At 44.1% G+C, this 14,795-nt stretch overlaps 1 protein-coding gene across 1 annotated transcript; it reads left to right on the forward strand.

The window, feature by feature from the left end:
- Nucleotides 1-7,236: 7,236 nt before the first annotated feature.
- Nucleotides 7,237-8,187, forward strand: LOC132583395 (olfactory receptor 2A25-like). The gene has a single exon (XM_060255043.1). The coding sequence runs from the start codon at nucleotides 7,237-7,239 to the stop codon at nucleotides 8,185-8,187; it is 951 nt and encodes a 316-aa protein (XP_060111026.1).
- The last annotated feature ends 6,608 nt before the right edge of the window (nucleotides 8,188-14,795 follow it).

The raw sequence follows: 14,795 nt of genomic DNA on the forward strand, positions 1-14,795 counted from the left end.
TTGGCGGCTCGAGGTTTGGCACTCACTTTTTTCGCATAGGCGCAGCATCTACTGCTGCGGCTATGGGCTATGGAGGTGATGTCATCCGTCGGGTGGGTCAGTGGAAGTCCCGGGCTTTTAAGTCCTATATTAGGCCTCTGCTTCCTTGAGATCGTTTAGGGATGTTTTTCAACATTTGGTTATGTTCACGGTGTTAACTGTTCTGAATTTATTTCTTTCTTAGGTGCTGTGGCTGGCTCGCATAGAAGGAGGATCCTTATTTGCGGCCACAGTATCATCTTTTGGGCGGTGCATCAGGCACGTCGGATGCCGGGAGGATCTCAGTTGGGCCTGAGCGAGCAGGCCACAATTGAGTGGCAGGGACGGCGTGGCATGAAGTGGGCGGGACTCCTCTCGCTTCTATTTAGAGAGAGGAGGGGCCCGCCACAGCACATCCTGGTGATTCACCTGGGGGAGAATGATTTGGGCCTAATGAAGGGTAGGGCCCTATCTATTCAGGCCCGGGATGACATCACCTTGATTAAACGAAGATGGCCTGGCGTCCTCGTCCTGTGGTCGGCCATGTTGCCGCGCCGGGTGTGGCGGGTAGCCTGGGACCCGGAGGGCTTGGCGCGGGCCAGAAGGAAGGCCAATAGAGCCTTGTGTTTATATATGGAGGCCGGGCTCGGAGTTTACGTGCCCCACCCAGCCATCAAGGCCAAACGTAGTGATTGGTACAGGCCTGATGGCGTTCATTTATCGATAAAGGGCAACGAGGCCTTTTTGGCCGACTTGAGGCATGGGCTGGAACATGTTCTCTCTGGTGGGGGGTCAGTGGCCTAAGCAGAGGCTTGGCGCTGTCCTTGGTGGTTTTAACGTTGGGAACATGTTCTTTTGGGGGCATTTGGTGAGCTCACATGGCAATGCACCTTTGGGGGTGCAAGGCGCCCCTGGGGGACCTAAGCTGCACGGCACAAGGTTGGCTCCAGGGAGCCTGGTGATCCAGTCTCTAGGGAGTGGTCCACAGCCCAGGCTGCACGGCACGGGGGAGGGTGGACCTCAGTGAGCTGGATCTAGTGCCTGGCCGGCCGGGTTTGAGCCGTTGGGTCGGCTCACTCCCGGGGCCTGTGGCTCGCCCAGTTTCAGGTTGGGGAGGTGGTCTGCGTTTAAGTGACCCCTGGCTCAACCTGGCCCCATGTTTATTCCCATTGCCGTTATTTTAAATAAAGTGGCCCTTTATCCCACATTGTTGTCAGTCTCTTTATTCCGAATGGGGGGGCAATTCGGCACCACCCAGCCGGGCGGCCAATCGGCCGCCTTAGGATGGGGGCCGTTCTTTGCCTCCCCTGCTGGAGAGGGAGACTTGGTTTGCCCTGACTGCCTGGGGGGTGGGGCAGCCTTAAGGAGGCTGGCCTGTCTCCTCCCTGTGCAGTCGTTCTCAGGGCTTGTCGGCCCGCCCGCCCGCCCGTCATGCAGTGTAGGCACAGGCTGGTCGCCGATTTTGGGGCCAGGTAGGAATTTTTCGCTTCCAAGCAAATTGGCTGGCTTGGGAGTGTTTTCGCCTACCTTACACTGTAGATGGTGTGCTGGCAATTGGCTACGGCAGTGCTGCTTTTAGTTTGGTCACTGGCGGTTTTAACGTGTTCTTTTGGGGGCATTTGGTGAGCTCACATGGCAATGCACCTTTGGGGGTGCAAGGCGCCCCTGGGGGACCTAAGCTGCACGGCACAAGGTTGGCTCCAGGGAGCCTGGTGATCCAGTCTCTAGGGAGTGGTCCACAGCCCAGGCTGCACGGCACGGGGGAGGGTGGACCTCAGTGAGCTGGATCTAGTGCCTGGCCGGCCGGGTTTGAGCCGTTGGGTCGGCTCACTCCCGGGGCCTGTGGCTCGCCCAGTTTCAGGTTGGGGAGGTGGTCTGCGTTTAAGTGACCCCTGGCTCAACCTGGCCCCATGTTTATTCCCATTGCCGTTATTTTAAATAAAGTGGCCCTTTATCCCACATTGTTGTCAGTCTCTTTATTCCGAATGGGGGGGCAATGATGAGCCCCTAGTAGACGTGAGGCCTGAATCCAGGTCATAAGGCCACCACCCTAGCCACTTCACCACAGTGCCTTTGAAAATGGCAAGATTAAATGTATTTGTTTGCTTTAGGAGACAGATGGGTCTCAAGTGGGACCTCCCAACAGAGCATGATTCCTTTAAACAGATTCTCTTCTCATTAATTGGAATGGTTTTTCTAAGAGAAATGAATATGCTAATTACAATTATACATAAGAGATGAAGGATCTATCACATGTTTGGCAAGATTTAACCTGGGTCATATACCTTAGAACAAGCATCTCTATAGCATAGCAATAGCAGAAGATATTTTGCTATGGACATGACCTAGGAGGATGCATCTGTATGTCTGAGAAATCAATAGTACACCAACTTGAGGAGAAGAAGATGACATTCATTTAATTGATTCCAAGCGAGCAATTACAGAACTGTACCTTTGGCCTTTGAATGGAAACTCACCAGGAAAAGGAAAATTGTAAGTATATAAAAATTTTCTACCACAAACTATAGCTTGGATCCAAGTGATGCATCCGATGTTCATAAACCAACATCTGATGTTCATAAACCAACTTAGCACATTTTGCGAGCACAAATTCTTGTTCAAAACTGAAAGCTTTCACTGCTACATATTATAGGATGCAGAAATATTCTGCAAGATATTATATAAACGGACATGTGCTTGTGACAGACCTTTTGTTTGGAGAGAGAATTTTGTTTATGAGAAATCCTCCCCCCCCACCCCCGCATTTGTAAGGTATCATCTTTGGATTCACCCAAGTGAAAATACAGTTATTACTATAATATCAATATACCGGAGATTTATATGCTTAAATTAGAAACGAGAATATTATTTATTTTTGTCAAAAGAAACAAATACATCTGAGATACTCTGAGCAGAACAGTTTTAGGGAATAAAGAGCCATCTCTCATTCAAGAGAGGGTTGGATAAATTCTAGAGCAGGGGTGGCCATACTGTGGCTTGGGAACCACATGTGGCTCTTTAACACATATTGTGTGGCTCTCAAAGTCCTCACTGCCCCATTGGCCAGTTTGGAGAACACACTTCTCTCTTTATATAGCTTCTCCAAACCAAGCCAGTTAGCAGCCTGGGAAATCTATTTGCCTTCTTTCCTTCCTTCCTGTCCAGTGGCTCTCAAACATCTGATGTTCATGTTTTGCAGCTCTCAAACATCTGACATTATTCCATGTGGCTCTTACGTTAAGCAAGTTTGGCCACCCCTGTTCTAGAGGTTAGTGCTCATCTCACACCTCTGATACTTTGTTTGGAGCAAGCTCAACTGAATAAAATGGGACTGCCCTGTTGACCTGCATATGATTGTTCCCTTAATTATGGCCAATTTAGATGGGGGAGTTCTAGTGACATACTTTGATTTTTTTTTTTTTTTTGGAAGAGACAAACTATTGGATGATATGAACAGTCTATTCTCTGGAAGTTCTGTTGATTTTCAAAAGACCAAGGAAGAGCCAGTGTGATGCATAATATCTAAAAGGCAGGAAATATAGAAGTGAAATTATCTGGAATATATAAATCTGAGATGGAAGGCTATCATAACATTACAATCTTGTAGCTGGCCTCTCAGAGCAGTGTTAGAGTGGGAGAACTCAACCATGGTGTTCAAAACACCAGACAGATGAACATAAATACTTCCTAGAGCCAGGGTGGAGCATGACCTGGGGGACCCTGGTTCAAAGTCCACTCAGCAGTGAAACTCATTCATTGATTTTTGGCAAGTTGTTCTATCTCAGCCTAACTGACCTGAAATGCTTTTGTGAGAATAAAACAGAGGGGAAGACACAGGAATCCTGCTCTGACTTCCTTGAAGGAATAATTGCTTTACCCATGTATTACTTATGAATGAAGAGGGTCACTGACTCTTTGGACTTTCCCTAGCAGTCCAACTAACCAATCAAGTTGGAAAAATGTTTCACAAAATTAAGGAAAACAGAAGGCATATTGATCACAAAAGGCATCTCTTCATGCTATGATTCTTCTTTCTGTTACTGGAACAATCCCTTCATGTCACTGACATATAGTCCATCATCTCACCGGTCTCAGATAACCAGTTAACATTTTGGGGCTCCTCTATTTATCTTGAGAAGCTGGGCTTCAGAGCCACAAGATTACTCTTTCACCCCATATTGGGTGAGGAGGACAGGTCTTGATGGAAATGTATGAGTTTAAAGCTCGTTCACACATCTTGAAGTATTCCAGTCCTCTATATATGATTACATCTAGTGCTTAGTAAGGATTTATTCAGAATGAATGAATGGCAGGCAGAAGGTTGGGTCCTTCTGGTGTAGGGTATGATGGACATTTTTGATCCCAGCCCTTCCTTAGAATATCAGTGCTAGGCACTGAACTAATATATGAAGCATACTTATCTGGGAACACTATTGAGTATAATGTGACTTGCTTCTGAATAGACATTAATTGCACTATTAGTAACTCAGCAAGAAAAGCACATATGAACATAGGAACATATGAAGCTGCCTTATACTGAATCAGACCCTTGCTCCATCAAAGTCAGTATTGACTTCTCAGACTGGCAGCAGCTCTCCAGGGTCTCAAGCTGAGGTTTTTCACACCTATTTGCCTGGACCCTTTTTTGGAGATGCCAGGGATTGAACCTGGGATCTTCTGCTTCCCAAGCAGATGCTCTACCACTGAGCCACCGTCCCTCCCACTTGTAAATAATAGGGTTTAAAGCATGAAGAAATAAGAGGGGATAATGGAGGATGCTTTAATTATAAGAAGTCAGGCCTTTGTTCCCAAACCATTCATCTTCTTTGATGAAATGTGTGCTCAAATGCTGTTCAGAGAGAAGAGCTCTGAAATTACTTTCTTCCATTTTTAGTTGATTAACACCAATATTAACAAAGTGAAAAAAATGTACAGAAACTATTACCCAGTAAAAAGTGTTAACTGGTTTATCAGTACAAGACAAACTTTTATGTTTGAAGTTTTTAAGTATGTGTATAAATAGACATCTCACAACTAAGTAAACAAAAAATATTTCATCTCAACGACACTCTCTAATATATATAAATTGTGTTAACATCCTTGGACTTTAGCATCACAAATAAGTCTATTTAATTCATACCGCTTCATAACATTTCCCAGCTATTCAATTTCCTGGGAACTTGGACTTCTTTTTCAGTGTCTAGCAGGGACAACCTATGCTGCAATGATTATGTTAAGAATTATCAACTGCTACTGCCTGGGAAACTCTGTAGCAGGGTTCAGGAGAAAAATAAATCAGGAGATGACAGTATAGTTGTAGCAAAGCAACCAGAAATTCTCTTCATTTTATTGTCCAGAAATGTTGACCCTATATATCTGGGTATACTATACTTGGGATCCATTACTTATTTTGTTAAATCTATAGGAGGAAACTTCAATTCCTGGGGATACTAGAGATCTCACATTGACTTTATTAATAGCAGCAGAGAATGTATTAGCTACAAATTGGAGGTCTCTGACATATTCTGTCATTGCACCAGTGGCATTTAAAGACCTGGAGATATTTTATGCTGGACAAAATTACAGATTGGGTGGAGTGATTTGAGGGTAAACTGTCATCACATATTGCCCCCCCAAGTCGGAATGAAGAGTCAGACACAAGGCATTGGTATAACTATGGGCCACTTTATTAAACATAATAATAAGAACAGCAAGGGCACCCAAAAGTGCAGCCTGGTCAGAGCTAGGGGTCTCAACAGACTGCTCCCTTGCCATTCATGGGTGAGAGACCCAGCCCCCAGCTGGAGCTGTGTGACACAGCTCCTGCCAGGCCAGCCCAGCAAAGAGGCATGCCCCAGAGGGCCCAACCACCAGATGCACCTCTCAATGGAAGGCACCCTCTGGTCGAGCCTCCAGGACAGTTTGCATTTTTCCCACCCCGGGTCATCAAACCCAAAGGTTGATTATGCCAGACCCCTAACTCCCCAAAAGGGGGGATGCTTCATGGTCCTCCCCTAGCTGCATAATACCCCAAACCCAATAAAACCTGCTAAACTAAAGTAACCAACCTATTGTCAGAACTTGTATCTGTTATGTATGCTGAGCTTGGTGATATTAGCCTAACCGACTCCATATTGTAACCGCCTACTAATCCTATGTCCTTGTAGTCAGGCCTACTAACCAAATGCTTTGCATTTCAAACAAACTGTAACCACTGAAGGGTGACAGATAGCCTCTGGAAAACATCTGCAGGTGTCCTTTGAAGCTAGCCTGCCAGAGCATCACAGCAGGGCTCCTTCCTCCTCCATGGAGATAAGGGACCCTGGGAACAGACAACTGTCTCCCAGAGTGTGAGAAATGGCTTTATTGTTTCTGTTACAACTGCATAAAGAATGTATTGATAGCTGAACCCGTTATCAGAGTCAACTTGTGCTTTCCCTGAACATAGTTCTCAATAAACGTCTTATACTTTTGAAACAAAGTAATGAGTTTCGTTTGAAGTTCTTCAAGTTCTGACATCTATTTAACAGTGCCTCCCGATAGCCAAATCAACAATCCACTGATTTACTATGTAGGGTAGGCGAAAAACTCCCCCCAGCACTGCCAATCAGCTGGGGAGCAAAAAATTCCTACCCGGGTTCCCAACCTCAGACAACCAGCAATCGCCTACATAACAAACCGGGCAGGCGGGAGGGCCGATTGTCGTCCGAGACTGCAACATGGAGCGGAGGCTTGGCTGTTAGCATGGCCAAGCCCCGCCTCTTCAGACTCGTGCCCAAATGGGCTGAAGATCCTCCCTCTCCTCCCCAGGGGAGCAAAGCTTGCCTGTGCAGCCTAGCAGCGTTGCTGCAGGCTGCAGGCAATAAAATGTGATGAATAAATGGTCAGCATGGATACATATTTTTTCTGGTGAATTAAAAACCTCCAAACATCCAGGACCAAAGATTTGCTTTTGTTTCATTGACTAGTTAGCTTGCTGCAATTTGTTGTTCTAATAAGAATCCATAATAATAACAAATCTTGCATGTTGATTTGAAAATATGCTGTAATTCATTCGGTTGAATACACAATAAGAGTTTAAAAATAAAAAAGAAAGAAATGTTGACCCTTAGAGTTCATATTTGAATCAACAGGGGGAACTATTTTAACAAGGTATTGCAGTCAAGGGATGGTTTCCAACCAAATCAAAATTTACAAAATGTTGATATTCCTTCACAGATGGATCTCCCACTCCAAATATTGCAGAATGGCACAGCCGTCACTGAATTTATACTCCTGGGACTCTCCAGCAACCCTGAAGCCCAGCTCATTCTCTTTGGTCTCTTCCTGCTCATCTACTTGGTGGCCCTGTTGGGGAATGTTCTTATCCTTCTTGCCATCAGCTTGGACAGCAAACTTCATAGCCCCATGTATTTCTTCCTAGGCAATCTCTCTGTAGTAGACATTGGGTATACAACTTGCACTGTCCCCAAGATGCTGATGAATTACTTGTCTCAGGACAAAACTATCTCTCTTTCTGGTTGCTTCTCCCAGATGTATTTCTTCATCTCTTTTGCTGGCATTGAATGCCTCCTGCTGGGTGTCATGGCCTATGACCGATATGCTGCCATTTGTCATCCACTACATTACAGTGTGCTTATGAGCCACAAAGTTTGTGCCTCTTTAGCAGCCGCTGCTTGGTTTCTGGGCTTGGCTAATTCAGGTGTGCATTCTGGCCTGATGTCCCTTTTGTCCTTCTGTCGGGACAATGTCATCCATCACTTTTTCTGTGATGTCCCACATCTTTTGCAGCTTTCTTGCTCCAGCACTCAAATCAATCAGATTGCCGTCTTCATGGTGGGTGGAAGTATATTAATTGGTTCCTTTCTGTGTACACTAGTCTCTTATGTCAACATCATCACATCCATCCTCAGGATCAATACAAAGGATGGACGCCTCAAAGCCTTCTCCACCTGTGCTTCTCACCTCATTGTGGTCAATGTATTTTATGGCACTGCAATCATTACATATATTCTCCCCAACTCTACTTCTCAGAAAATGGCCTTGTCTGTTTTTTATGGTATCATAGCACCTATGCTTAATCCAATCATATACAGCTTGAGGAACAGGGATGTACAAAATGTCCTTTGGAAAGAATGGGCAGGACATAACAGGAGGAATTGTTTTTAGGGCTCAAATGAATGTGCGTTTTTAGCAGCTTTAATATTCTGTAACCAATCAATATTGAAGAATAGTAGTGAAAATTAAGTATGACTTTCATCCAACTAGTTATTCCACTAGTGAGAAAGTGATAATGGCCCCCTTTGACAACTGCAAAAAGGCTATACTGGGGATCTTTTGACCTGCATGGACAAGTGCCAAGTTAGATGGGGTCTGTAATAAGAAAGAGAGTTGGATGGGATAGAGCGCAAAGACTGGCTGGATCCAACCTTAGATTCACTTGGGTTGCATCATTATCTCCATGACAATGACATGTGATACATGTAGTTTGTTATATGATCCTTCTTTCCTTGTGTATCCTCTATATATCATTGTTTTGTTTTTCAAAATATAAAAAAGTAATAAAAATAATATAATTCATAATACAGAATTGATTGTTCCTTCATGATATCCAGAGTCTATGGGCGTTTTCGCACTGACCTTCAAGTGGTGCGACCACCCTCCTCACGCCGGCGGATCTGCAGGGATTTCGCACCAGAAGCGCCGGCGCACCCAAAAGAGCCGTCGACTTCCGTCGCGAAACCAGCTCAAACGGAAACCGCCAAGAAGCAGGAAAACGTTTGAGCTGGTTTCGCGACGGAAGTCGCCGGCTCTTTTGGGTGCGCCGGCGCTTCTGGTGCGAAATCCCTGCAGATCCGCCGGCGTGAGGAGGGTGGTCGCACCACTTGAAGGTGAGTGCGAAAACGCCCAATATGTTTTCTGGACCATATTAAATTTTGTCACAGAAAAAAAAAATCATAATTGAACTGATTATTTGGAAAGAAGATGAGTACATGACCCTATAAAACAGGTGAAAATAGAATTGCTCCAAGAGCACCCACTGTGTTTTATGGCAGACTGGGAAACAAAGCTAGGTCTCTGCAGTCCCAGTCTAACCACTGTACAACTGTGCTTTTCTACCAGCTTTAACAATAGTCTGCTCCTCGGTTAGAAGGGGGAAGTTGCTTGTGAATCTAATGTAGTAGGTGTTTTGCTTCCCTGCAAAGGAAAATAACATTCTTCAGAATACAGGTCCTTGCTTCTGATTCCAGCAATAAGATGCAACATTGCAACCTACCCAGATGTTGGTTTCTTTAACCAGGATGATCATCTTGCTATGAGTTTCTTTACTATATATAAAAACAGAACTTCTCTGCAATGACTTATTGCAGAAGTGAAAGGCACAAGAACTATATGACAGAACTTTAATCATTCTTGTATATTCAAATATTGTGCTTCATGAAAAGTATCAAAATCCATGTTGCCCTAATTCACGGCACTATTAACAATCCAGCTAAGCTGATGAACATGAACACAGATATTAGTAACTTTTTACAGAGATGAACATATGAACATATGAAGCTGCCTTGTACTGAATCAGACCCTGGGTCCGTCAAAGTCAGTATTGTCTTCTCAGACTGGCAGCGGCTCTCCAGGGTCTCAAGCTGAGGTTTTTCACACCTATTTGCTTGGACCCTTTTTTGGAGATGCCAGGGATTGAACCTGGGGCCTTCTGCTTACCAAGCAGATGCCCTGCCACTGATCCACCATCCCTCCCCAGTGTTCTAAGGTGAGTAGTCATTTTAGTCTGTAGTAGGAGACTTGTGGAAGTTTATACCCTGGAAAATTTTGTTTGTCTCTAAAGTGCTACTGCACATGAATTCTCTTCTGATTAAAAGTGCATAGAAGGTGAATGTTCAGTATTTTTTTTTTTATGAAATCCATTTCCATGTATTCTATGTGCTCACAGACCAACAGGTCATAAGCAAGCAAATTTAATAGTCCAATGGTACAGAAAAATACAGTTCAGATATACAAAGAGTAATCAAACCAACCAAAATACTAAGTACAGAAAATAGAATTCCTATTAAAAAAAGAAATAATTAAAAACCACAGATAAAACTTTTGGCACAGCAAGAGTTACACTTGGATCAGTGTCAGTCAAAAGCTTTGTAACTGCTTCTTGATTTGAAATGTGTCCCCAATTCTGAATATGCACTGTGATCAATTTATCTCTAATGAGTTCATGCTTTTTGTAGTCAATAACGAAGTGGCAAATAGTGTCTATATTCCCTGATTTGCAATTGCAAAAACATTCAAAAAAGGGAATCCCTAGGAATCTTCCTGCTAATTCCCCCAGTAATAAAACATTTAATCTAGCCGTAGTAAACTGTATTCTATATTTGGGGACAGTTAAGAATTTAAAATATGCAGGCAGAGTTCTAGGAATAGGAAGACCCAGGTAATACATGGAAACCTGCTGCTAACCAGTTTCTTTTAAAGGAAGACTTTGGAATGACTAAACAATGTAAGACTGTTTAAGTATAGTCCCTGGATCATGCTCATACAATTAAGGTCATGAACAGCAAGTATTCATTGGATTTTGCATGGTGAACCTGATTTCTAAGTACAATATACATCCAGGGGATGGATCCAACCAAATATAGTCTTCAATCTGCTCCATATCCACTCCTTAATACAGTCCCTGTGTGATATGGCTTTTGTTTTGGCAGGCCCCAACACTTCCAGCATTGTTATGGTCTGAGGAGACCCACTCCTCCCTTTTTCAACACCTGAAAACCTGGTTAACTCCATTTCCAGGTTATGATTTACACTGACCAAAAAGTTCCTTGAAAAACACACTTGGACAGGATATACTGAAACATCACCCCTAGATGTTAGAACACCCACAAGGTCATTTTACCTTGAGTAGCCACATTAGTTAATTTTCATAGGTAAAAATATTCCTCTCTCTGTTCTCTAAGAGGTGATTATCATGTTATTGTAATGTGATGTTAGATAAATGACAGAACTTATCAATTACATGAAAAACTCCACATGAGTCACATGTTTATTTTATTCTGTTTCAATTTATAATCTGCTCTTCCCACAAGTGGGCTCAGGGCAGATCACAACAAAGTCTAAAAATATCAAATAAATTATGGACCATTAAAACCATTTAAAACAGCATATCTTGAACAGATCATATTATTTTCTATATACATGGTTTTCAGTTGATGCCACTAGGCATGGGTCTTTAATGCTTTTGTAAATAAATACATTTTCCCCCTTTGGAGGTTTGAAATGACCAAAACCTTCACTCTGTGTTTAAAATGATCCCCCCACCCGAGGCAGAAAACAGGCAGGAAAGAGGAAAAGTCAGTTCAATTGCTTTCCAGACTTACTTCAGCCCAACTTCATACAAATGCCAATAGGTCTAGCTAGAGACAACTGGATGGCTGGATGGGCTGGGCTAGCCCCCCCCTCCCCGCAGCAGGGAACAGAGGTCTAGAGGAATTAAAGACCAGAAAAACTTAAGAAATGAAAATTCTGGAGACTTCAGGAAAAGCTTATCTGACTGTGACTGATCTAGTCAGGGGGTGGGGGAAAGAGTGGTGATAAAACTTGGAAGCAAGGAGGAAGTGCTCTTCGGGTGTGAAGTCCATGAGAGCAGGCAGAAACTCTTAACTGAGGTTGGCAGGAGGCAGTCATTCAACCATGTGCTGTCCTGGAGAGCTGGAGGAAGCTTTAAGGTAATGAAAAGTCTGTAAAGATGTATAACATCCTAAGCTAAGGAGCATCCCCCATCTGATAGGGCATGTATGGAGACAGGGAGAGAGGAATAACAATAAGAATGGCCTGAACGCGAACATATTAGATAGATAAGAAATTGTTGGGCCATAGGTTAAAAAGAGACAAAAAGGGCATGTATGGAGACAGGGAGAGAGGAATTGTGTTTTACTCATATATTTTGAATCTTTTGCTCAATCTGGTGCTGTGCTAAAAGTGTGCTTGTGAACATTTTCTTTTTAATAAATACTTTATAACTTTGGATGCTGGTAGTGGTTCTCTGTACAATATAGACCTCCACAATTTTGGACCCATTATTTTAAAAGGCACACCAGGGGGATGGCAGTCAGTTGGTAAGCAGCTATTCCACCAAGGCTGCACAAGGCAGTAAACTGTCCAGGTGATGACCAGGCACTGGCAGCATACCACACAGAGGCAAGGCCTCAGAACATGGAAGGGAACCTGGGAGTCCTGACTATCATAATGGGCAATTCCTGCAAAGGTCAGGTGCTGGTGGTGAGTTATCAGAGAGAGAAAGGGAAAGAAAGACTTTCCGGTTGTGGGAAAACCTTGGAGTGCAAGGTACAACAGGGCATTAAAGCCAGAGCAGTCCTGTTTCTCCTCTGCTGTCTTCCATAAACTTGACATGTTTTTAAGTTAAAGGTGTGAGTGGGAGAGTGACAATAAGCCACTACCAATTACTTGTATTGATTTCTCGCATTGCAAGGATTCTCACAACATTTCTTGCTTCTCCCATCTGAGACTATGTTGATGATTTGAGTGCATTTTTAACATTTCTCAGATGGCCTCTTTCTAACTATATCCCCAGAGAAATAATACAAATTACACCTAGTTACATCATTTCAGCTGCAGTTTGCTATATAATGTCGTCAACGAGAAGAAATAATAGATAAAAAGGCACAGCCAATGAAAGGAAGTTTGATTTTTTACTTCAGAACTGCTGTCTGAAAATGTTGGTGGGAAGAACACAATCAGCCTGATAGTGGCAGATCCATTCTATAAATGTGGGATCACTATGGAGGGTTCAGTTTTCCAAACAAAAGAATGTTCTTTCAAGGATGTGATCTAACTTCTCCCTACTCCTATGGCTTACCACCTTGCAGGATGTCCCTCAATGTCACTTTTTTTTTCTCACCAGGACTCCTACTGCTTTGATGAAGAATGGAGTTGTTGTGGAGAAGGTAAGTGAATATTATGGAACTGAAAAAAATACAGAAGAGGGCAACCAAAGTGATTAAGGGGTTGCAGCACCTTTCCTGTGAGGACAAGCTAAAGGATTTCAGACTTTTCAGTCTTGGAAAAAGACAGCTAAGGAAAGATTTGATGGAGGTTTATAAAAGTATGCAAGAGGTGGGGAAACTAGATAGAGCTTTTTCTCATCCCCTAATATTAGAATTCAGAGGCACCCAAAGAAATTGTTGGACCATAGGTTAAAAAGAGACAAAAAGAAACACTTCTTTATTCAATGAGTAATTTAATTGTGGAATTCATTGTCAGTGAATGTAATGATGTGTCAGAACTGGAAGAACTTCAATCGAGGCCCAGGACTTCGTTACAAAAGTATATTGAGAACTACAAGGCTGAAGGTACAGGATAACACTGATACCGAAAGCTAGCATTAGTTACATTTTATGCGGTTATGGCAACAACAATAAAACGATCTTTCACACGGCCAGAGACAACTGTCTGTTTCTCAGGATCTGTTATCAGCGAGGGAGGATGAAGTCCTGCTGAGAAGGCCTGGCCGGCTCGGCTTCAAAGGGGCACCTGCAGATGTTGACCAGAGGCTATCTGTCACCCGCCAGTGATCACAGTTTGTTTGAAATGCATAGAAATTTTGGTTAGTGGCCTACAGCAGGGTACATTGGGTCAGTATCTGGTTACAATATGGAGTCAGTCCGGCTAACAGCACACAGGAAAGTTACAAGTTCTGACATACTGACCCCCCTAAGCTTTCGCCCTGGGCTTGTGTGGGTACAGTAGGTGGAATTTCTTAAGCAGTTGTGGGGCGGAAACATCACTAGCTTTGACCCACTCGTCACAGCTCGGGGGGAAGTACTTCCAACGGACTAAGTAGTACAGCACCCCCCCGCTTGACCCTGGAGTCTAGGATCTCCTGCACCTCATGGTGGCTCTGGCCCTTCCCTCGTGTAGGAGGTGGCTCGGGAGGGCGAGGGTGCCAGGATGTAGCTCCAGGATCTTTGCGATGAAGGCTGCAATGAAAAACAGGGTGGATCTTACTCAGTAATTTGGGCAGCTCTAACTCCACAGTTACGCTGTTAATCACTCGTTTTATTTTGAACAGACCCAAGTACTTGTAGGCCAGCTTCCGGCAAGCCTGAGGTAGGGGAAGGTTCTTGGTTGACAGGAACACTCTCTCCCCTTCCTTAAATTCCCACTGGGGGGAGTGTTTCTTATCAAACTGCCATTTGTATTCTTCTTTGGCCTTCTCCAGGTTTTCTTGAATCACTTCCCACCCTTGGCGGACCCCCTCCCACCATTGTTGACAAGAGGTTTGTTCGGGGGCCCCCGCTGGTAATGGGAGATGAGGGAAGGGCTTGCCCTCGTACCCATTCACTATTTGGAACGGAGAGGTTTTTGTGGAGCTATGCAAGCTGTTGTTGTACCCGTATTCGGCAAAGGCCAATAGTTCTACCCAGTTTGATTGCTGAAAGTTGATGTAGCATCTGAGGTATTGTTCTAGAAGCCCGTTCACCCTCTCTGTCTGGCCGTCCGTCTGCGGGTGGTAGGCGGAGCTGAGTCCCTGCTCTATCCCTGCCATTTTGCAAAACTCCCGCCAGAAGTTGGCAACGAACTGTGGCCCGCGGTCACTAATGACCTTATCTGGGAACAAGTGGAGGCGGACCACGTGGGTAAAGAATAGGTAGGCCAACTTCTTGGCGGTGGGCAGCTGCTTGCACGGGATGAAGTGGGCTTGTTTAGAAAAAGTGTCTACCACTACTAGGATCACGGTTTTCCCCTGGGAG

The sequence above is a fragment of the Heteronotia binoei genome, chromosome 15 (assembly GCF_032191835.1).
Source record: "Heteronotia binoei isolate CCM8104 ecotype False Entrance Well chromosome 15, APGP_CSIRO_Hbin_v1, whole genome shotgun sequence".
NCBI lineage: Eukaryota > Metazoa > Chordata > Lepidosauria > Squamata > Gekkonidae > Heteronotia > Heteronotia binoei.